At 39.6% G+C, this 25,276-nt stretch overlaps 1 protein-coding gene across 3 annotated transcripts in view; it reads right to left on the bottom strand.

The window, feature by feature from the left end:
• Positions 1-24,476, bottom strand: part of HS6ST3 (heparan sulfate 6-O-sulfotransferase 3) — a 610,436-nt gene extending 585,960 nt beyond the window's left edge. For all 3 annotated transcript variants that reach the window (XR_002137803.2, XR_002137804.2, XM_019737183.2), the window contains exon 1: positions 22,994-24,476. Coding sequence is in view for 1 of the 3 variants with exons in the window: in XM_019737183.2 (XP_019592742.2) it covers positions 22,994-23,700 (707 nt within the window). In the remaining 2 variants the exon portion in view is untranslated. The remainder of the gene's footprint in view (positions 1-22,993) is intronic.
• Between the last annotated feature and the right edge of the window lie 800 nt (positions 24,477-25,276).

The following is a 25,276-nucleotide window of genomic DNA, read 5'->3' as shown; positions in this document are numbered from 1 at the left end:
AGTACCCCACAGTTCCCATTTTTTGTTGTTGCTATTATATTGTGCTGAAAATAGTCTATGAAAATTATTTTAATTATGATGTAATATTTCAGGACTCCTTAGTTTTCACAACCTCATCCCCATTTTACAGAGCGAAAATTGAGCAGAAATATGTAACTACCCAAGGACACCCAGATATAAGACAGACGAGCCACCAACCCCGTTGGTTCCACAGACTTTGGGACTAACCATATTCAATAACAGGAAATGGGACAGATCCAATGCAAATGTGATTTAATCAAGAAATCAATATGATTGATCACAGAGCAATCAGGCACTCTTTGTTGATCTCAATCCTTGAATATTTTAGACTGTCTTAAAATCCACTTTCCCCTAAAATTCATCTTGAGTCTCAACTTTGCTATCCTAAACTCTAATATAGAACAATATTTAACATCCAGATTTCTGTAATTTATAAAGCACATCTATGTCTATTATTATATTAAATTATATTTAATAAAAAGATTACAATCATTAGCATACTTAGTATAATAAGATCATTCCAGAGTAAAATATTACTCTCTTTTTCCCAGGTTTTTTTACTGTCTGCTATTATTTTAAATTCTTTTAAGTAGCTTTCATATCCTGCATCAAATTAATTGGCAGTTATTCAATGCTATTTTACTATTTATAAAGAGATTAATTTTTATTACACTTTATAAGTTACGAAGCACTAGAAACTACGGATTTATTTTATGTTATAATTGCGCTGAACTCTTATTACTATAATAATTTTAGCTAATTTCTTAGGGTTTTCTATATACATAACCATGTATGCATTTAGTAACATAAGTTATTCACCTAGTCATTCATATTTTTTCCACTCATAGTCCTGCAGCAAGCATCTCTAATACCATTAATTAGGAATATTGATAGAAGGCATTTCAACATTTTTTCTAGTTCTTATTTCTTCTTTTCCAGGTTATAAGAAGTCTCTATTTCCTTCCTATGGTTTTCATGATCACTTTTTCTTTTGGTATCCATATTAGTTTTCTAGGATTTCCATAACAAAGTACCACAGAATATGTGAATTAAACAACAAAAATGTATTGCTTCACAATTTGGGAGGAAGAAATCCAAGATCAAGGTGTTGACAAGGCTGGTTCCATTCTGAGGTCTCTTTAGCTTGTAGATGGCCATCTTCTCCCTTTGTTTTTACATGGTCTTCCCTCTGTATGTGTCTGTGTCCTAATCTCCTCTTATAAGAACACCAGTCATATTGGGTTAGTGTCCCCCCACCCCCAATGACCTCATTTAACCTTAATTACCTCTTTCAATACCCTACCTCCAAATACAATCACATTCTGAGGTGCTGAGGTTAGGACTTCAACACATGAATTCGGAGGAGACACAATTCAGCCCATAACTGTGTCCCTCTTCTTCACAGATTTATCTCAATCTATTTTCCAGATCATGCAGTCCATTACATATTTTTAAATCAATTACTTAGTGTTACAGCGTACAACTAATGTAAATCTTTACTCCAGTGCTCTAAGCCTATCCGTTGTAGCCTGTCTTGTTTTTTGGTATTTCTGCAGCATTTCCATGTGCTGCAGTCATTTATCATCGCTGAATATTTTTATAGATATTATGTCTTCTTTTCTATCTTCTCAAGTGGATATCATTATTCAACCTTATCTCTTTGTGATATTTGTTTTCTATCTCTACCAGTGCGAATGCCTGGCCCTGCAAATGTGTCCTTCCTCTGTGGTGTTAAAATACTCCCATAGTGAGATCGGTGTGTTTTTTTTATTTTAAGTTTTCATCTATTGTTTTCAAAGGCGATTTTCCCTTTGTGACACTTATTATATGTTTTGTAATTCTTCTGCTATTATTTTGATATGTTTAGACCACAGGAGGCATCTTGCAATGTTAATCCTTTTAGCATTTTCCTGGAAGTTCTTGTCTTATGAAATATTCAGGTCAAAACAGTCTCTTTCATGCTACAGAAATCAGGACTTTTAAGACTCCATTCAGAATAACTCTCAAAGCACTTAAGGAGGTAAGATGCAAGGAGAGAGGAAGGAAAGGAAATTAGATTACTAATATTTACTACATCCTAGAAACTTCATTTCACAATCTCATTTTACCCCATCCTAAAAATTGGATTAAATTATTTATCTCATTTTACAGATGAGTAAATTGCGACTCAGAACCTAGTGACTTTGCAAGTTCATATATGTAGTAAATGATAAAACTCAGGGTTAAAATTAATTTGTAGACTCCAAAACCCATGCTTTTCCCATGACTTCATATACATTCCCATTGATCCTTACATGCATTTTTACCTAACCTCAGTACCCCAGAGCCACCCTGCATAAGTGAAATGATGAGAATACAAGAGATGCCAACAAAATCACAGTAGGATGGCGGTTCTCTCACCTGCGCCTCTCTAGCCTTCCTCTGTAATCAACAGTTTAAAACAGTGGTGTGCAGGCATTCACTGGAAATTTTACCGCAATTTAGCATGTGCTATGATGAGTGAACTAGCAGATATTTGAAATTTCAGTTCAATAAATAGATATTGAGCACTCTCTGCATGCCAGAAACTACTCCAGTTGCTTTAGAGTACATGGATGAATAAGACACCCATCTGCCATTGAAAACCTTATGGTTTCAGAATCCAGTGGGGAGTGAAGACTGCTACACATTGAACATGTTCTGGGAAGTTTGCCATGTTGTTAGTCCCTTCTCAAAGAACCTGCTGTAGACTACATCTGATTATAAGACAGCTATGTGCACGTCAATCACCCTCCTACCACCCTCACACTCCAGTTGGGGCAGGTGAGGTGGGCCCGTCACATTTCTCAGCCAAAAATTTATAATTAGACCTATACTGAACAAGTCAGGTAGTGGCAGTATAAAAAAAGCCAATGGGTGAATATGTAGTCGTGTCAATGACAGAGAATGAGGGGTCATGCATTCCCATATCCAGAAGACCAGATTCTTAAGACTCTTCCTGACACTATTGTTCTATTGTCTGTTCTATTGACAGAGATGTCGCGGGGTCCTGCCAGCATCTTAAATAAGTATAACTTTTAGCATGAATTAGTTAGATTGATTTGTGCCACTAGGAAACAGGTGAGCTTCAACTAATACAAAAATATAACTACAATATGATTAATTCTTTGACAGATACTAGTATATCAACAGGGTTTCATGTCTGTGCCAAGAAAGAGCTTCTAACCCAGACTCAACAGAAAATATCTGTACTGAGTCCTGAAAAACTAGTAATCTGAAAAAAGGCACAGAGGAGGAGAGGGAGATAAGGCTGATGATAGCCACAAAGTCAAGGAGGAACAATTCCTAGGGAGACTTAAACTCTGACTAACTATTAACCCAGATTGGCAAAAAGCCATATATCCGGGCAAGTCCATCAATACACATTTACTGATTGCCGACCATGAACCAGCATGTTATAGAAATGGGTAAAATTAGACTCTTTGTATTCACAGTCCAGCCAATAGCTCTGCTCTCTACACAGACTTATCAGAAGTCAACATCGATTTGTCATGCCTTGGGGAATGGTATTTTGTGAGAAGAACAATGTTTTACCTATTTGGGGTTTTTTATATCCTTCTATATCTTATTAGAATCAACTAACAGCTGATACTGACATAATGCTTTATGTACGCCATGCACTTTTCTAAGCACGTTACAACTACTAACTCATGCAATCCTCACAGTTCTATAATGTAGGCACTATTATTATCCCCATTTTACAGATGAGGCACAAATATGGTAAGTAACTTTCCCCACAGCTAGTAAATGGAAGACCTGGCATATGTACCCAGCAATCTAAGAATCCACATTTTTAACCACTACTCCATGATGCTTTTAATAATAATAAAGAAAACAGGAATGAAATTAAAATTGCCCACACTTTCACTATTGTTTTTTATTTTATTATATTCCCTTGTATAACTTGGCAATAGGGATACAAAGCTTATCACTGAAAAGATATATATTATGTCTTCTTTAATTTAACAATGCCTCAAAAATTCTTGTTCTGCTGATTTTCGTAATTATCATTTTAATGGGGACACAATATTCCATCAATTTATTGTGCCATAGCTTTACCATTTTCCTACCACCCAAATTCCTAGGTGTTCCCTGGTTTTCTATTTCTTTGCCATTAAAATATTTGTGGAATAGCTTAGTGAAAATATTTTTTTATTCTCTTGAATTATTTCCTTAGGATAAATCCCCAAGGGTGAGGTTCCTGGCACAAATGTCCATGAGCAGTTTTATTCCTGATATGTAGTCAGACTACTTTCCAAAAATCAGCAATGGAAGGTTGCAAACTTGCAAATGAACCCATTTCAGCACAATTTCATGAAGACTGGATATTATGCCTACATTTTTCAATGTTTACTAATTTAGTAGGTATTAAGTTGCTGTTATTTTTTAATTTATATTTTAGGTGTATTGCTTACAGATGAAATTAATATTTTTCTATTTGTTTAGTTATTACCTAAGATTCTTAATGAGAAAATTGTCTGTACTAAGTTTTGCTCAATTACCTATTGAGACTATAATAGTTTTTCTACCACTTTGAATGCTTTTAAGAGAATTATTAATTCTTTTCTGTCACACTCTGTATGTTTTTCCTCAATCTATTTACTGTGGAGTGAGCGTTATGTGATCCTGAAAAGCAAGGTGCTAAACTACTTCTCAGTGACACCTGGGCTCGGAGTTGGCTTTCTCCCCACAGAGGAAGCTATGACTTTGAGGAGGCTAAGTTTTGCTCAAGCACCAGGAAAGCTTGATATTTGTAAATGTCTCCTTTAACTTAAGGGAATCCATTTTGTCCCTGGGAGTTGATTTAAGCACTAAGTATAAAAGGGCTGAGGGACAGCAAGACTTGAGCTTCTCAGATGTGGAGGAACCCCACCCTGTGGGGACAGTGCCACCAGCAGCAGCCCCAGCACACCCACCTTACTAGAAGCTCCACACACAGAAGAGAGCTGTTGGAATCCGTTGCACCTGCTTCTGCTGCATATGACTTCCTCATCTCAATAAAACCCTGTATCCTCAGCTAAATAAATCAGGAATGTAATCTAATCTTACCGCGGAGTACATGTGTCTGTGGTATTCCTGCCAACCCAGACCCACAGAAACTCTGATCTCTTCTTTCCCATTTTACTTCAATTACTCGTATGTTGTTTTCACTGTATACAGTTCACATTTTTAATACAGATAAAACTTTCAGGCTTTCCCTTGTGCTTTCTTTTATCCCTTCGTATTTGGGAAAGGATCACTCTATTCAATAAACTCAAATATGCCCAATTTGGTATTATCCCAAAGTTTATATTATACTTTTTATGTTTAACTATTGAACTTATCTGAAATACAGTTACAGTCTATGAAACATGGACCTAAAAGAGCTTGCTGTGTTTCTCATTGTTGTTGAGAAGCTGGTTATTAAAAGAGTATTCCTTTCTTTATTGTTCTGTGATAGCTACTGCATCATACATTCAATTCATACATATAATTGTACCAATTTCTGGGCTTCCCATCCTGTTTTTCCACCCTATTTGTGTATACTGCAATTGATGCAGTTTTAATTATCATTTCTAACATGGTTTATATCTGGGACTAACTCTACCTCATCACTTTTCTTCTCTAACAATATTTCTGGTATCCTGTGATTTTTTTTTTTTTTTCAGAATGTTTCAGAATGATTTGATCAAATAAAGGCCTGCTAACTTTTTAATTCTTGAGTTTATAATGAACAATAAAAGTTTACCATCTTTACAATATTCATTTTTCCATTCAGGAAACCTTTCTCTATTCATTCATGCTTCATGTATATCTCCAGTGAAGTGCTATAGTTTTCTTTACACGGGTCATAGTGATCCCTAAAACACCTAATTCTTCATCAACTACAGAGATTGAGATGTTTTCCATTATGTTCTTTAGTCACTTAGTGCTGATATACCAATATCTCTGTTTTATAGAGTTGATATAAGTAACAGCCTTTTGAAGAATTTTCCTGTATCTTCTGCACAACTATTGCGAAAGCATTGTTCATGATGTCAACCCACGTCCCTTTAAGCAATAAATTCCTTGCAGAGGTCAAAAACAGAGTCTTTTTCTTTTCCTGAGGAAAACTTAACCCAATGACAAAAGCTCTCTAAGTATTTTATTTTTTTGCCACAGCAGCCAAGATACTAAAAGCTTAAATTCATGTTTAACTGCACAAATGAACTAAAGTTAGATGCCTGGCACACACATTTTTCTGTTCCTTTTAACTGGTTTTGGGTTTACTCATACATTTATTTATTTATTTATTTATTTATTTATTTATTTATTTATTTATTTATTTTTACTCGTACTTTTAATTGTCCTATTTTCATTCTGGAATCCACCTTAAATTGTCTTTGGAGGCAGGCAGTTAGCCTAGGAAGGTTATGTACCTTAATATGCACATTCACAAGTAATTAAGCTTTATGATAATTGAATAGTATTGTTCATCTGTTCCTAATTATATATGCTAAAAACGGAGTAATCAACCTTTTTCGTTCAGGACACACTGTAAATCTACCCCTTTGTATCCCACTGAAGAAAGCACTTACAGAATATGAGAGTGATCCCCGGGGTCACCTTGAGTCCTCTTTAATTTAAAAGAAAAATGTAATCATTTTTCACAAACTTTGGTACTTCCAATATTTTTAGTAATAAATCACTTATGGTACAACTTAATAACTGGTCAAAGTGCAGCAAACAGCACGTCATCAGGACATATCCAGGATACAAATTGGTGAGGAATGGTGAGAAAATGATTTTGAAGAAGTTCCTTGACAAGGTTAAGTTGTGCACAGTTCCTGAATCATATTTTCTGAAGTTTTTGTCATACCCTTTAGGCAAAATTAGCCACTCTTTTCTGAGTTCTGATGACCCTTAAAAATTCTCCGCTTCCTCCACGGAAGCCTTTCCTGCCCACGCAGGCTACGCTTCAGCCCCTTACTGTGCTCTCACTTCACCTACGTTACCGCACATCCCTCGGCACATTACAATTGCCCATTTTTCAGTTTGTCCACTGTAAGTACCTTGAGAACAGAAACAATATCTGATTCACTTTTTTATCTCCAGTGTCTAAACACAGTCTTTAGTACTTCCAACCTATTCCTGTTGTATCTTAGTCATTCAGACTGTTGTCTCCCATAAAGAAAGCGAGCTTTTTTAATCAGCAGGGCTTCAGCCACCTCTGCATGCTCAAACTTGTCCTATTACCAAACGTTAGACTTAATAAATGCTAGTTGCTGTGCACATCCACCATTTGTACTTTCCTATTTTAGCTTTTTGGGGTTACTTTTGGATCTTCATTCCTAGGCCCTTCCTTGGTCCCCCTTGACCTTTCTGATATCTCAAAGTCACTATCAGTGTAACTTATTATACTGCCTTCAATCCTTCTCCAGAATAGAAAAAGAGGGTATCATATTCTGAATAAACGGAAGTAGCTCGACCAATGTGGAAAGAATCAAGCTATAGACAAAACACAGACCAGTCTACCAATCAACAAGGCCCCTTCCACGTATAAGCAATGCATAACCTTTGGAAACCATAGTAATTATTCCCTAATGCATCCTTCTCCCAGCCCATCTCATCCAAACCACAAGTGGTCTGAAACAGTCTAATCCTCCTTTCTTGAGTTGTGTCCTCAAGAAATGTTTATTTCTCAGAAACCTATCTACTCACATACTGACGTATGGTTTCATGAGGTTTGTTTTGTTTTGTTTTGTTTTGTTTTTTCCAGATTCTAGGGCCCAGCTCACAGCCAATGGTCAGATTATATGTCCTGTGAGGTTATCTGTCCATTGAAAAACTTTGTCTTATTTGTCAACATAGGGACAGAGCTGTCCCTCACATGGGAAGCTTTTAGATAACAGAATCTCAGTCCCTTTGGTATGAAGGCTTAAATTAAAAAATGCTTTTAGACAGAAACTTCACAAATATTATTCCCATTTTTGGTTTCATAAAGAGAGAATGCGAATAAAACTGTCTCTTGATAACTATGATTGAGTCAACCATATAAAGGGGGTGAAAGTCATAAGACAACCTTTCATGGAACGCTGCATTCTGACCTGCTTTTTAGGAGTTTCAATGTCCTAATGAAATGTTGAAGGGTAGGGAACTTTTCCCCTTTTCTGCAGAGGGATATTTGGGTTCTTCTACTTCTTTCTTTAACTTCCTATCACTACTTCTTCTCTATGTATCTATTTTTATTTTCTGCTCTCTTCTCTCCCCTTTGGCCCTTCTTGGTTCCTCACAGTTCTGTAAACCTCAACAGCCAACAGCCTAGAAGTCTGTACTGAGAAATTAAATTCCCACCGTCTTCTGGAGTGTATGTCATTCTTCATAACCCTTTACCCAAGGTGATATCACCATGGACCTGCTGACCTCTAATACCAGCAGCTCCATTTGAAACACCCTGTTCTCTGTCCGTCACATCCTATAGCCCAGAACACTTACACCAGCACCTCCTACAATTCCCTAACCTCAGTAAGACCTCTACCATCAGCCCTAACACATACTACTGACCCTACCACTTTTCTTCTTATCTGTCACCCACCCTTGTATCCTTGTTTGTCTCCTAACCAGCCTAAATTACATGATCTGGAACTATAAATGTTCCCTTGCAAACAGCCATAACTTCCTTGCTCCTCCCTTGGTAAAACCCCAATCCTGGTTAAATCCAACTGTGCACTTACTCCATGCCTCCACTAGAGCAGCTTAATGTTGCTGAAGAAAATCACAGAACCATGCTAACTGGACTGGTTTCAAATTTATAATCACAGGTCTCAAAACAGAACTCAATACTGCCAGACAGCTTACTTCCCTAGGAAATTTGTTTTCCCAACTTCTGAGATAATTATTCACACCTTCTCTGCTCTCCTCAAATTTCCAACATTCCTTCCTTTCCTCCCCAATCTCAGCTAACGACCTTGCTTCATACTTCATAGAGAAAGGCGATGCCATCAGATTAGAACAACTTCATCTTTCAACTATTAATTCTCCAACCTTCCTGTATCTGTACTCAAATACTCTGCTTTCATTTCTGTTAAAAAGGGAAGTAGATGAAAACCTGTGTTCTGCAATCAGATCATCTTTCATCTTCTTAAACACATCGCTCCTGCAATTACCTCTCCTTGCTTTATCATTCCTGTTAGCATCCAAACATGGCGCAGGGTCTCTCGCAAGATTACAGTCAAGCTGTTGACCAAGTCTGCAGTCTCTGAAGACTAGACAGAGGCCAAAGGATCCCCTGCCAAGCTCACTCACACTGCTGTTGGCAGGAAATTTCAGTTCTTTGCCATGTGGGCCTCTTCATAAGGCTGCTCAGAACACAGCTTCACCCAGAACAAGGGATCCAGGAGAAAGAAAAGAGAGAGCATACCAACACAGAAACCACAGTCCTTTTATAACCTAACCTCAGAAGTGGCAGCTCATCCTTTTGATTATAATCTATTCATTAGAATCAAGTCACTGAAGTCAATACTGGGGGTGGAGAGAGGAATTAAGCTTTACCTCTTGAAGAACATCAGAGAATTTATGGCCAGACTTGTAAAATCATCACTGTTTAAGAATTTAAAGTTATTCTAAATTTAATAGTGAATCAAAAATAATTTCCTCAGTCAGCATATATTCAGGGCCCTCTATAAACTGACCTATGTCCATCCCAATATCACCTTATCTCTTCAACCAATTCAAACCCTTTATTATGTGCCTTCTTCATTCCTACAAATACTCACTCTTCCTTTCTTTTAGCAGACTTTCTTCAGAACTTTTATATATAGTTCTGATTACAATACCATGAATCGACTTAAATGTTGTAATGCAAATATTTCCAGGTCATTTCTGTCTATTATTTACATAACTATGATTTCATTCATGAATAGCCAGGACAAGTCTCCTCAATCTGTATCCTCCCCAATGCCTAGTATTGGACTTTGTACAATCACGAATGAATCAATCAATCTAGCCAGCTAGCGAGCTATAGAAAGAAGTGACTTCAAAATAAAATTAGATATTTTTATATCTCTCTTGTCAACCAGTCAACATTTGTACAACGTTGTTTAAATTATAAAGAATTAGCTGTCCTCGGTCTTGCTTGCTGTTGCAACTCTACAACCTTTCCCTTCTCTCCCTCCTCTTCCTATTTCCATGTCTCCTACAGCTTAGAACCATCTGACTTTAAGACTTGGCCCTTCTCCAGTCCCTGAACGAATCCACAATCCTGACAATGGATGTGAGGGCAATGATTAGTCTAATCCTTGACCTAGTCTCAACGTGGTCTTGCACCTGTCTGAAAACTGGTATCTATACTGTTTCAGAACCCACTTTTTACCACTTTAATGCTTCCAATTAACTAGAATTTTTGTCGTATGTTTAAGTTCCATTCTTGGTAATTGTTTTAAGGATACTCGGGATTTATTTTAATCAGTTATGGTAAGACAGGTAGACACAAAAATGACTGTCATAAAAGAAGTGTTTTACACTCAGATACCTAGAAATAGGAGGCACAGCATGCCACACAGGACTTCATGGGGAAGCGATATGAAGTTCAGCAGGCAGAGGAAGCCAGGGGAAAATGTGGGTGAGAGACTTTATTGTGGTTTCCAAGGGAAGGAATAAGGAGGCAGGGGAAGGGAGTTTACAATTGGCTAGTTTGAATAATTTTAGGGGGCTGTGGAGTATAGGGGGTGCTCCCAATCTGTCTGGTAACTGGCCCTGGGGTGATTAGGACATAGGGGATAGTGATCTGTACTATAAGAGTGTGATAAAGGAAGTAGCTGAGAGTATGGGCTTTGGACTGGTTGGTTTTCATATGAAAGGCATGCTCATTTACTATCTCTAGGAATTAGCTAACTCTGAAATGAGACAAGTCAGCAAGTTCAAGGTGGCAAAAAAAAGATGTGGGAAAATACCTGGGTCCTCAGTAAAATAACAATAGCTGACATTTAATGAGTGCTTCAGGTAGTCCTCTAAATGTGTGTGTGCATTAACTTACATGATCCTCATCACTAGTGCCAGGTAAAAATGTTTGCATAATTGTTTTACAAATTGAGAAACTGACCCCTGAAGAATTTATGCAATTTGTGCAACGTCACCTAGTACTAAATGGTAGACTCGGGATTTATATCCACAGTTGGACTTCAGAACTTAAGTTCTTTGCCTCTCTGCTTCACTGGATCTGGACAATGCTAGAGACAGAATCAACCAATTCTCTCTGGGTTTTTCATGAAATTTAAAATGTCTGATTATTAATCCAATTTGACTTAGAGTTTTTTGCTGAATGCCACTGATGGCATCCTAATAAATATACTCAGATTCCTCATCTGTAAAATGGGGATACTTCTGCAAGCCTCACAGGGTTGCTGTGAAGATAAAGAGTTCAATAAATGATAGTGCCTCTCTCTTCCTTCTTCTGGATCACCTTCTAGTGCCAGTCATCACACCTCTTGGTTTTCCATCAGCTTACCGTAAGCTTTTTCAAAACTCCACCACAGCCAAGGAGCTATGCCTCCACACCCATGAAAATGCGTGTATATCTTCCTGGAAGAGACCAGGCATGCCGCACATATAAAAACCATCTCATTACTAAGCAAAACTATTCTGCTAACAGATCTTTATTGCAACACAAACTCTAGATTCTGGAAGATTTTCGTTTCTAGCATAACTTTTTGCTTTCTTTGTAATTAACTGCACAACCGAGTATGTAGTGAACAGCTCAGTGGAGTATCACATCCTAAATCAGCTTAAATGAAGAAGAGTTATCGTCTCAGCTCACTTTCAGCACATGTTAACTGATAGCTATAATTTATAGCTGTCATGTGAAAATAATGATTAAGTTATGAATATAAAACTAAAAATAGCAATTTTAGGATAACTTTCTTAAAAAGGTAAAGCAATGGAATAAAAAAAAAAAACATTTGTACCTTGATCTGCACCAAATGCTGGAAAAAAAGGTTTTCTGATGGTCTAAGGAAAAGACATATGCATTTTGATAAGCCTTTTATGATATATTATATCCTGTTTTAAAAGAAACTGCTCATTACTCTAACAAGTAGTTGAGCTGAATGCATATTTTGCATATTTTTCAATTGCATCTTTGTCATTTCCAATTTTTGAAACTCTATAAAAACCGAATTACATATTCATTGCATTTCCAAAATCCAACTTTCCTTCCTTTTCCATTCTATATCAAAAGGCTTCTCACCATCAATGTAAATTTAAATTTGTATAGTACTTTATGCTTTACAAACTGCCTTCATAATCATTTCCTTAAACCACAACAACTCTGAAAAAAGAGATAGGACACATATTCTTATCCAATTGTCCAATAAATTAGTACATTTATTTATGGTTGCTTTCTTTCATTTATTCAGTCAACATTTATTTGAGAGCCATTATGTACCAGGCACTATTCTAGGCACTGATAATGCAGCAGGAAACAAAACAGTCACCATCTCCAGGAAACTTAAATTTTGACAAGACAGACAATAAATGAGTAAACAAGTCAATGAGGAAGCCTGGATTCAAACTCTGATTGCTTGATCACAAATTTAGAGCTCTTTTCAGGATACTATTCTGCCTCTTGTCAAAATAAGCTGATGTAAAGGTTCTCTTTGCCATGAATTTTGGCAGTTCAATTTCTTAGACTCAAATCTCTTTGGGTTTCCAAAAGGTCTCAGATTTTTCCCACTCCTCTGAAGTAATTCAGTGGACAACTGCCAAGGCAGCATTTAATAAACACATTCAGAGCCTTATTACAGATAGTTGAGGATGAATGGCCATCCCCCACCTCCCCAAAACACGAGAACTGTGGATTTAAAAATTAACTTGAAAAACGAAACATATATATATATATATATATATATATACCTGGAAAGAAACATACACATAAAATTTTAAAATATAAGTTAATATCCTGCAAGAATCCACTCATTTAGTTACCAGCAGTTGTCTGCCTACAGAGTGTCTCTACAAGGCAGCATTTCAAATGACTCCCCCTTGACTGTTTTCTATCTCACAGCACTCACTAGTAAGTTAACTTGTTCCATGTATCATTAATAATTCATGACTTATTTGTGAAAGTGCAGGGACAGCACTACTACAGACCTAATACAATGAATATCTTATTAGGAAGAAATTAACAAATGAATTGTTGCCAATCAATAGGTGTAGAAAAGAAAATTACAATGATAGTAAAGCCTAAATAATTTATACACAATATTGATTTTTTCATTACATTAATTATTCTTTATAGCACACATAAGGAACTTGGAGAATAAAACTTTCAGAGCAAAGAAATTTATCTGTGGTGGTGTTATAGGCTTAAGTCTGAATTTAAAAGACAAAGAATGGGCCATGGTACTTGATAAATATTTTTAAAATGCATCAGATAATAAATTTGAAACTTCCAGTATACCTAAATTTCTTCATGTTGTCCGATATTTTTATACACAATCTTTTGATATTTATTTATCAATAGAAGTATTGATAAAAATGTTTCTGAATGGATATATCAGAAATACAACTATTCATTAATCCACCTCTTTCATTGCATATACGGAAGATACAATGACAAACAGTGAAGCTACATGAGAAAGAAAAAGCTTCTCTGACACCTCTCCCAGATGCTCTAAGTGAAGTGGACTTAAATCCAGTTGAACAGAGCACAGGTTCCTTAGAGCTAATAACTTTCACAGCCAGCAGAAAACAATTTCTAAGGCAATTTTATCATGGCAAGTAACTTTCATACAGAAGTAAGGGCCTGAAGACTATCCTCGTGTTTACAGACCTTTGCTGACTCTAGCCATTTCACAAAATGGTGTCCTAGAGAGCAAAAATGAGCATTGTGTGTAAAGGAGGGGTTTTGAAAAAGAGGATGGAGGTTAGTACGTTCTTCATGAATGATGTTCTTTCCATAAGTGCAAAATTCCCTCTTATGGATTGGAGAAAGGCACTTAAGTCATACACACCAATCCCAGTAGATGTACTAGGTACAGTAATGCATCGAATATTATTTTGTCATCTACAAATACACATGTTGAACAGCTTTTTGTTCATGGCGTTTTGACTGTTGGAATTAAAGCAGTGAATTGCTAGTTCTTGTGTCAAGTTTTCTCAGACACCAACTTTATTTATTATTTTTCAGTATCTAATGTTAGGGGAGATTCAGGGTTCACAATGTTTTACACAGAGAGTTGCATGTACGCATATTTTCAAGCATCGCATATCTCACCCAAAATATAAAAAATAGTATTTTAAAAGCCATTTAAAACTGAAAACATTAGAACAAGTTGAAATATAATAGAACAACTTTTCTTCTCTCACTTTTGACCTTCAGAGACATAAAGCCACACAAATATCACTCTTAACATTCTTAACGTCCTTAGAAGAAACTTAAGGACAGAAAGCATCTCATCTCATAAATATGCTTTTGCAAACTACAGCCAGTTTTGCAAATTATTTTGTCATGCCTCAACTACTATCGTTATATAACTCCAAATTCATGAAAGACCACACACAGATGCAATATAAAATGTGTCTTGTATACGATGCATCATACTACAGATCTAACTCCCCAAATCTGTCACTATTACCAGCTGATTCTGGGGTACGAAAGTGACAAAATACCTGCAGTTAGCATTATTTTTTATTACTCAGCAAAAAGTCACTTGGCTGTGGTGATTGCTCCTCTGCTAAGTTCCTTTGCTGCATTCACCATTCCTTAGGTGGAAACTAATGGTCCATACAGAAGACATGTGGTCCAGGTACTAAAAGGGTGTTTGTTCTCAGTCTCACTTGTAGAACTGAATGGGGCATTCATAAAATGAATGAGAAGAAATTTCAAACTATTTTAAGGTACTGCACTAGTTATTCTCCATTTCCATACCTTCTACCCTGCAACCCCAAATCCATTCTCCATCTTTTTCTGCTTTGCTGAAGTGTATCAAATGTATTCAACTAGCTCTCTTGTCCTTTAGCTTCCAGGTGGATTCAGCCAATGGAAGACAATGGAAGGAGATGGACTAGTGAAAGGAGACAGTGGTCAGGATATTTCCTCCCCCACCCCTTCCTCTCTACCTCAGCTCCATACTTCTGGCAGCAGCTCCTATGGGGAAGTCCTTCCCACAATTGAGACTGCAGCTTCTGTAAACAATGGCTGCTGCCAACACGCTTAGCTCCCTCTGCCACCTCAGGAGCAGGAGGGTTAACAGTTTCCCCATGTTACTACCTGCAAGGTACCTCAAGTCCAATGTAGGTGCCTTTACCTCTACTGGCCCTTTCACAATACCAGAGGTGCCTCTGTTTACTCCCAGGGCTCTAACTAATACAGGTACTGATAAATAGCAACGAGATACAGGGAAAAAAATGCATAAGTAAATATAATAAAAGAACATCAGCAGGATTTAAATAACAGTGCCCCAAGTCAGACAGCCTCCCAGATAGTTGATGACTTCTCATAAATGTACTAATGAGACAAACACTGCACACAAGAAAAATTTCTCATCTGTACTGTCATCCCTACCTTTTCTGATTTGGTTCTTTTAGGATTTCATTCTTCACCTTGACTACTTTCGTCCTCTCTCCCTCCTCTGTAGCATCCTTCTAATTTACATCCTGCATTATCACCGTCTGTTCTCTCGTCTTGGCATGTCACCTTGTTCGTTACTGTATTATATTGATCTTACCTTGAAATTTCCACACACAGGTTAAGTTACTACATATCTATCTTTAAAGTCATGTTTACTCTTATTTCTAGGCCTATGTTTTCACTTTTGAAGTAAACTTGTAAAATTCTACAAATTCCTAACGAAAGTGCACAAAATATAGAAGCTATCATCCAGGTTTACAGTCATACATCCATAACCTTGAATTCTTTGGAAGAAATACTCTGTAAAACTAACAAACAAATATGGAGGACATCAAGGTGGTTAGCATTTCTACCCTCGTGTTTACAAAGAAACTAGAATGCAGGGGCAACCATTAACATCTGGTATTAAATGCAAGGTTCTGACAACAAATGACACAACACTTAGCAATGAAAGCACAGTAAGATACGAATAATAGCAATGAACTACCAATATTTATGTTCCCACAGGCAACTAATTCAATTTCTATGCAGGATCGCTTCATTTATGAATGTTAATTGTATGTGTTTAAACATTTTCGTTGCTGTTTCATGAATTTCTCACAAAAAATAAAACGATATGCTGAAGAAGTATCGGTCCATGCAACGATATTCATTAAGTACCCATTGAGTGCCCGCGGTATCTTAAGAATTAAGATTTACTTTAATCATTTATAGCTTTAAAGGCTTGCAAATTCATTTTTGCATCATTGAGGATGAAAAGTTTCAGATTCCAAAAGGATAGTACAGGTTTATCTATCACTTTTCTTTTTATGCAAAACAGCATGAATGTGTAAGACAAGTCCAACGAGAACATAATAGCTCACTCTTCTATGTGTCGGGCTCTGTTCAAAGGTTCCACACGTACTAGAGCACCACCTGTACTCCCAGCCCTCACCATCACATAGTAGTATTATTCCTCCCATTTCCCGGAGAAGAAAGCTGAAGTACAGAGCAGTAACTGACTTGTTCCGGTTTCTCTGACAGTAAGTGGTTGGGCCAGATTAAAATACAGCTAGCTTGACTGCACAGTCCATGCTCTTAAGTGTTACCCCAATTACATTCACAAACTGGGCATCAGCACAATTTTTACTGATTTTCAGTTAGGTGATAAATTTGTCATTGACTTCTTCCAATTTCTCTTGAAAACTTGTTTCCTAACTGAGGGTCTCCTCCCATTGCTCCCCACAACATCTCGACCAGCAGTAACCCAGAGTCTACATTACTTACGCTTTTTCATCCTCCCATCCTACGTCACAGACCTCATGCTCTCCCTTTAAGCTGATTTTTCCCAAAGTGAAAATGAATGGGAAGAGTAGCCTTTCCAAGAGGCTAGTACATCTGTTTGTATCCAAATGAATTTCTGATTTGTGGCATAACGTCTAAGAGTAAAAACCTCTTTGAGTGATCCAATAAGCCCTGGCCTCCATACTGACTTTTACTCCTCTTCTGGAGAATCAGAGGAGTTGACGTCTTGTTAATTGTGAAAGGCGGCTGTTAACAATTTATATTAGACACAAGAATTTGCATCTGAAATAAGAGATCATGACACGAAACATTTGATAATTCCATCTTTTAAAGAACCACAGTCTTGTCAAACTGTGCTGATATTTTTATCAGATAACCTGGAACACACAATATACTTTTAGCTGACATTTATTGAGCATCTTCTATAGATCAGTCTCTGTGCTGGGAACTTTATGTGTGTCTTACTGAGCAACTATATTTGCTAGAGGAAGATAAAAACAAATACCATTGTCTAAGTTGAATGTTTAGTAGACCTCCCAAAACATAAATGCTTAGCTATAATTAAAACAAAGTTATATTAGCCAATTAAAATCAGCAGAGTATATATACATGGCATCCATAATTTAACAAACTCAAAAACAAGATAAGATTACTACAAAATATTAATTTGGGTTCCCCATTTAATTGTTTTCATACTAAACCTATTTCTTGGCCCAATAGTTAATTTATTTCATGACTCTCAAAATCACATTAGGATTTGCCAGTCTCAATTAAACCTGTTTAATTCATTATCAAGCATAAATAACTTTCAAATGCTATAAGCTTCTGATTGTCCTTAGTCAAAATGAGATGATAATAATTAGCTTTGGGGAATAATAACATAAGAGTCTAAGATTAAGCAAATCTACTTTGTTAGTGACTAAATTTACCTAGCTTCCAATTATTACATGAATATTTACATTTCTCTAAAAAAATCAACCCTTTCAAAAATCCCAAGGTAACCAGCAAAAAAAAAAAAAAAAGGCCAAAAATAAATAAATAAATCATCTATTACCATTTACTAGTTTACCAGTTTCAGTCTTATTTACACAACTCAAAAAAACTGAATGGATTTAATTCAACCTCCCTTTGATTTATAGCAAATATTGGTGGTTTGGACCAGAAGCAATACATTAAGTGACCCTGTAACATGTAAGTGGATATGGCATATAGACAGAACAATCTCGTATCTCCTTAGTTTTACACTGCACACAGACCTGATGGTGAAAATTAACCTTCTTTGCAGTTCAACATTTCTAATTAGAAAAGACATCAAAAAGATTATGCTTTAGAAAGCAGTATGGGCCATAATATTCTAGATTGTCTTTGAAACAGAGCTCTGCAGCCTCCCTATATATTTCAGCCTGCTGTCTAAAGGAAAAGCAATAACCAGGTGATGTTTCAAAGTTGTTATGGCTTTTTGTGGCAAGTTGTGGTATATTTTCTCATCTTACCTTTTTATGCTTATTATTAAGAAGCAGACATTCTAGTACCTAAGACCCATTTATTGCTCTTGGCCCGGAATGTATAAAACAGTCTATACCATCAGACTGTGCCTGACCAAAAGTTTCCTTGGTAAAAATATTTACAAATGTTTGAGAACTGACTAGTTCACTTATAATCCTTTCTTTCTCTTTTTCTTTGGGGTTTGGTTTTGTTTTCTCTACATGAGGCAGGAAAGGGAAGGAGAAAGATACTCTGAACTCAGCTTAGATGAGAACACAAAACCTTAAAATAAAAGGCCATACAGGCTAGGCTCTCTCCCAGGAAGGATTTCCTTTTACAACATCAGCGGTTAATTGGCCATGTCTAAAGTTTTCACTGCTGGGGAGCTTGCCACTTCACAAAAGAGTTCATTCTCATTTTAGACAGTTACAAATTTTATGAAGTTCTTTCTTACTCCAAGTTGAAATCTTTATCCCATCATTTCTATCTCACTTACCCTAATTCAATCCTTGGGAGAAATACAGAACAAGTATCCTCCATCTTCCACATCTTCCTCCTGTGAGTATTTAAAGGCAACTTTTATGTCTCTTTATTTTTCCCATCTCTATATTAAATATTATCTGTTCCTTCAATTATTCCTCATGTGGCATGGTTCCCAGATGCTGCAAATAAAGTGGAATTGTGGTCCGACTTAAATTTTTTTCTAAATAGAATGTACAGAAGAGATCTTCTCATTTATTTACACCTATAATTGACACATGGAGAAAGACCATCTAGAACCCACTGGTCCACCTAGGAACTGTATCTATGCTAGCTCCCCTTCTTGTGATAACACACACACACACACACACACACACACACACACACACCCAGTCATGAGGTGGTTCTGTGATTCCAGGTGGGTCAGAGAACCTCATCTCCCTGGCCACATTGATAGGCTGAAAGAATAGTGAAGCTCCAACCTGAACTAATCAGAGTCATTCCCCAAGATTTCAAACTGGAACTCAAAGAAGACCTGCTTTCCTCTCAAATTGTGGAGCTATTAGATATGCCACCCACTTACCCATTTTGTGGAATGAGCCAATTTGACAGAATGAGGTAAATATGCAAAAGAATGTGAGGAGAAAGACCCCAAATCTCCAGTTCCAGTCATTCCTGAAACCAACTCTACCGCTGCCTGTCCTACTGTCTGGTTATAAAGTCCTCTGGCTGAACTGAGTTTGAGTTAAGTTTGTACCATTTGCAGCACAGAGTGTCCTATCAAATATAATATTCATAAGATTCCAACTGTTCTAACAGGACCAAGAGAACGCGGGCCATAAAAGAGAAAAAAATGCCATCCCACCTTACAAAAGGTTTCGATTGAATCTTTTTCCAGGATTATTTAAGAAGAAGAATGGTACTCACCAAAGAATACCAAGGTCTATTTTCCTTAATAGCCTAAGCTCTTAGAGCTGACACTGTCCAAAACAGCATTCCTAGGACTATCATAGTACTTGGCACATAGTAGGTGCTTAAGGCACTCTCCACCATACTTTTCATAACATCTCTGTGAGAGAAGTACTAATTATTACCTATGCTTTAAAGATGAAGACTCTGAGGCTCAGAAAAAGTAACTTAGTCCTGGTTACACAGCTAGTAATTAAGCACAAGAACCATATCCATCTGACTACAGAATCCTTGCTCTTATCCATTACATTACTCACAAGGGCACTGATCCCTGTGAGAAATGGGGAGGGGGGATGTTGTGGGAGGAGGGGGACCAAAAACAAAGGGACTACGGAACTAAAATCAACATGATCTACATCTTGATTTTGCTTAGAGTCAGCCCTATTTGAAGAACCTTGTTCCCATTATGTAGCAATAGATTATCTGCCATTTTGCATTGTGGAAATGTACCCTCCATTATCCAACCTAATCTAGTTGACTGTAGAATGCCGTACACAGACAGTCCAATGACAGACAACTAATTCAATCTTCTGTGTGAGGAAGATGTTACTGAACATCTCTTCAACTTTTTCTCTATAGCTTTTGACACAGGGCACCTCACGTAAACCACAACTATTCCTTACTACAGCATCTAGAGAAAAAAAGCAATTGAGAATATCAGGAAGGGGAGAGAGAGTGAGGAAGAAAAGGAAGATTATAAAGTGTGCTAGCTACACCTCACCCCCGCCCCCCAAAAAGACCACTACCACAAAACTTAAAAAAATAATAATAATAGCAAACCACTGCAGGGTCATTCTCTGATAACTTGTGATTCAGGAAGAAATGAATGTTTGTGGTTCATCACTACACAAACAAACAAACATTTGACTGTGCAATAGAAACCATATGTTCAAATAGCCAAAATGGGATTTTCCTATGTCACAGAGTAGAGAGATTTGAGTATTTCCTATAGAAGTGAGACCTTACTGCTGTAATCTATGCTGGGTCCATAGCTGCAGCAGCATTTCACCACTAAGCAAAAATCACATTATTTTTAGATTCCGTAATCTCTAATTATTCCAAAATTTTCATCTGTTCACTAAAACTTTTATATACATCAGTAGAAAATAATGCTGATCCCCACTGAAGGGTCATTTGATGTTTCCATGGGATAATCAAAGTCTCTAGTTTTTGATGAAATGGAAGCTGGCAATCAGACTGCAAGCTCATTGGGATGATTCAGGAATTAATGCATAAAGGTCTAAATCCCAAAAGTACAATTTTGGGTAAAATATGGCAGAGATTCTCTCACTAAAATAATAGTTTTGTTTGTCAGGAAGTTTGGAAGTATAATCAATTGAAAACTGTTTTTATGGCCAAGTAGTATTATAGTGCCAGGTTGTGGACTGATGGGGGGATCACTTCATAAATTATGTGGATGTCTGACCACTGTGCTATACACCTGAAATTAATATAAAATAATGTTGGATGTCAACAGTAATTGAAAAAGAAATAAACAAATAAATAAATAAATGGTGAAGTCTAGATTTGATGAAGACCTGGAAAATAGGTTCTATGCATGCGTGTGTGTGTGTGTGTGTGTGTGTGTGTGGCGAGAGAGAGAGAGAGAGAGAGAGAGAGAGAGAGAGATCTAAAATACAATTACTAGCATCTCCGAGATAAATTTTAAAATAAAGTCTACCTTTCAGTTAAGAAAAAGAAAAAAAACTGTTTCAAACTAAAATAGAGGGGCAGGATCTAAAATACTACACAACTACAAATATTTAAAAGTGAAAATTCCTTAAAATATACTAAGAAAGGAGCCTAACGCCTTCATTCCAACTCTAACCAAGTTTTCAGTCTAACCAATTTCCATTAAACAGGGAAAGGAGCAGGGAGGAGAGAAAGCATTTGAAAAACTGCCAGAGTAAAAAGAATCCCATAATGAAATTTTGCTCATTCTTGGAGAAATGAAGTAGAATTAGATGCTTCAGTGGTGGTGAATTCCAGAATCTGGGTAGCTGCCAGTAAAGGAAGCTTTTCCATAACATCAAATGCAAAAGCTATCTGATATCAACATATTGTGCTTGAGTTTTTAAATTCCTATTTCCTTACACCAAATTGTTTGAAACCTTTGAGATAAAAACTTCAATAAAGTAGTGTTCCAAGCTTTTAATATTTTAGTCCCTTGAGCTAGCATGTCAGATTAATCTTCAAATTGCAATGGGCAGAAAGAACATTCAACCAAATTCTTAAGCCCATGCCTCTCTCAACGGATGTTAATAATGCAAGTAGTTTCATTGGCTATTAAGATGTCAAACTTTCCTAATTCTCAGCAGTATTACTATTTAAAAGGGGGTGGGGGGGAAGAATGTCATTCTCTCCTAAAAGGAAGGGTTTTTACTTATTAAATTTTTATATTCACCTAGCATTTAGCACACTGCCAGGCACACAGTAGGCATTTAACAAATACTTTTGGCATGAGTTGATGGATTGGCGTGGGGGTGGGGGGAGTGGAAATCTTGCTGAGAACAGCATGTGTCAAAATCCTGGCATTGCTCAGCAACAAAAACCATCTCCAGAATTAGGGTTATCGAGGTAGAGCAGGAATTCGAACGTGTATCTTCAAAGTGCCACCAAGAGCATTGTTTCCTGAGCTGGCCAGCAGCCACTCAAGAGCCACTTACAGAGGAATTAGACTCCTCCGGCTTCACCATCCTGGAAAACTCCTGCCCTGCCTCTCTACGCCCAGCTTCTTCTGCCTCTTACTGGGTTCGAGTTTCCAATCACAGAATGTACGCACAAGATTCGACCTCGCTTATCTAACCCAGGCCTCCACGCCATCCCACTGTTTTCCGACTGTCGGCTCCGAGGGACGCCACACCGGGCTAGGCACAAGCCAGGGCCACACGACGGCTCCGGAAACCTTTGAAGGTGAAAGGGGGGTGAGGGGAAGCGATGTGGGCAGGGGAGGAGGGAGCTCAAAACCAGGGCACTATCCAGAGGTTTCTTATTCCCCCATCAAAGCCTCTGCCCCAACTGCGGGAAGACGCTGGGGAACCACCAAGCACGCGCAGAGCAGCCCGAGGTCGGGACTAGGGAAAGAAGGGCGGGAGGTGGCAAGAAGCGAGACGGGGCAGGGGACAGTACCTGGTGTGGCTGTGGTTGCGTGGACAGTCTTTCTTCTCCATGATGGCCGGCACACAGTTGGTGAGCTCCGTCCAGTCCGCGTGCAGCCCGCAGCTCCAGCCGGTGGAGAAGCGGGAGAAGAGCCACGTCTCCTTCTTGCCCGGCCGGTGGCAGGTGCACTTCTTCTGGCCCGCTTTGCAGCTACACGGCTGCTCCAGCCGGATGTTCTTCACCAGGTGCCGGCCGAACGTGGTGCCGCCGGTCTTCTGGATGTGCAGGAACACGATCACGTCGCGCCCTTTTATGTTGAAATCCACGAAACGAGTCAGGTCTTTCAGGGTGAAGTTGAAGCGCGGCACGAACCGCGGCAGGGAACCGTTCTCGGGGGCCTCGGGGTCCCGCTCCTCTTCTTCCTCTCCGTCCTTCTCCTCCTCCGGGTCCCCTGGCTCAACATCCTCGTCTTCTGGCGCCACGGCCCCCCGAGGCCCCTCGGGCGGCCCCCGGGGTGGCGGAGGCAGCTGGGGCCGCCGCTCCCAATCCTCGAGCGGCACCTGTGCCCGGCGGGCGGGAGCCGGGGCAGCAGGCTGGCCGGCCTCCCTCGCGCGGGGCTGCTCCCCGAAGTTGGTGCAGGAGCTAGTGCAGGAGGGGGACACGTACTGGTACATGATGACCACGAAGAGGAGAGTGAGCACCGGCGTCAGCAGCCACTTGTTGAACCTTTCATCCATGGTCCCGCTCTCAGGCCGGCAGGCGAAGCGGCGGCGGCAGCGGCGCGGACCGGCGCCGGCTCGGAAGTTTCGGAGACTCCGGGGCGCGGCTCCGAGCCCGCCGCTCCTCCATGCCCCTGACGCCGAGGCGTGCGGCTGGCTGGCGGCCCCGCGGCACTCCGGCACTGGAGGCTGGCAGAGCTGGGCCTGCGAACCGAGCAGGGAGGCGGGCGCCGGCGCGCGCGGTTGCGGCTGCGGCGTGGGGCGCCCTGCACTCCCAGGGGCACCCTACTCGGCCCGCTCCCTGCTCCTGCCCGGGCACCGCGTGCGCTCTCAGGAGACGCGGGGCATCCCGCCGCCCGCGCTCAGGCGCTCAGGCGCTAGTGAGCGCGGCTCCGATCCTGGACCTGCCCCGGGCAGCGGGGTAGCTGCGGCCGCGAGCGCGGGGGCTGCATGAGGCTCTCCAGGGAGCGGGCCAAGGGCGAAGGCGCGGCCCAGCCCCGCCGCCCCGGCCCGCCGCGGGCACCGCGCCCCGCACGCACGCCGGCGCCTTTGCCTTCAGGTCGCTGGGTGCAGGAGCCGCGAGGGTGGAAGGTGCCCGCCGCAAGTTTGCAGAGGAGCCCCCGCAGCGGCTGCGGGCGAGGTGCTTGTGCGGAGCTGCCTGTCCTGGCGAGTCACACTGCTGCTCCGGGTCGGTCCGCCCAGGCGCGGGCACGCAGACACACTCTCACACACTGGCTGGCACCGCCACAACCCGCCAGCCGGTGTGACAGGAGCCCTGCTACCCGCAGCAAAAAAACCTGCCCTAGGTACGGAGCATGCGCCAAAGCTTTCCCCAGCCCCGGAGGAGTTTCCAGGGGAGGAGTCCGCTGCTCCGCGGGACTCAGGGATGCAGCTGGGGATGGGAATCCCTTCTGCCTCCAGTGCGGAGAGATTTAGAAGAAAAGCAAAGGCAGAGCAAGGAGAGGCCCAGGGGAGAGCGTCGCTGGCGCTAATCTGAGACCTCTAAATCGGCAGCTTTCTCAGTCTGTAAAGGCACAGAAATCGGCCGGCCTATTTACAGGGATAACACCTGCACACCGCTGGGCAGATGCACCTAAACAGGGCTCCACATGAGTTAGCTGGTCCCTTGTCAGCAGGAGAAATTGGCTCCAGATTGCTTTTAATTTCTTACCAAGGCATTTTAACTGGTGTTCAAGTTTTATTCCAGTCCTTTAACTGCACACTTAGTGTGTCCAACTGTACAACTTTATTCAACCAGCATCCATTCATGATGAGACACCATTATTTCTTAGTCCTCACTGTGTATTAGGTTCTGTTCTCAATGCACACTTCATTTCTTCCAGCACCATACAGCCCTGCCCACAGCCTTGCGACGGAAGAGTTTAGGGCTCACCTATTAAAATTCACCATACTACGTAATACATATTGAGTTCCTAAGTGTGCAAGACTCGCCCCTGCCCCCCAATGTGGTTGATAAGACCTACACTTTACCTGTATTTCTTAAGCTAAATAAACTCTTATTTGTGTGCAGCTTTTTAAAGAACTTTTTCAAACATTTAAATTTTGCGTTTACCTAAGAACCAAATCTTTATTT

The sequence above is a fragment of the Rhinolophus sinicus genome, linkage group LG04 (genome assembly GCF_036562045.2).
Source record: "Rhinolophus sinicus isolate RSC01 linkage group LG04, ASM3656204v1, whole genome shotgun sequence".
Taxonomy (NCBI): Eukaryota; Metazoa; Chordata; class Mammalia; order Chiroptera; family Rhinolophidae; genus Rhinolophus; species Rhinolophus sinicus.
Note: the sequence above shows the minus strand (reverse complement) of the source record. Positions and strands in the feature narration are given on the sequence as shown.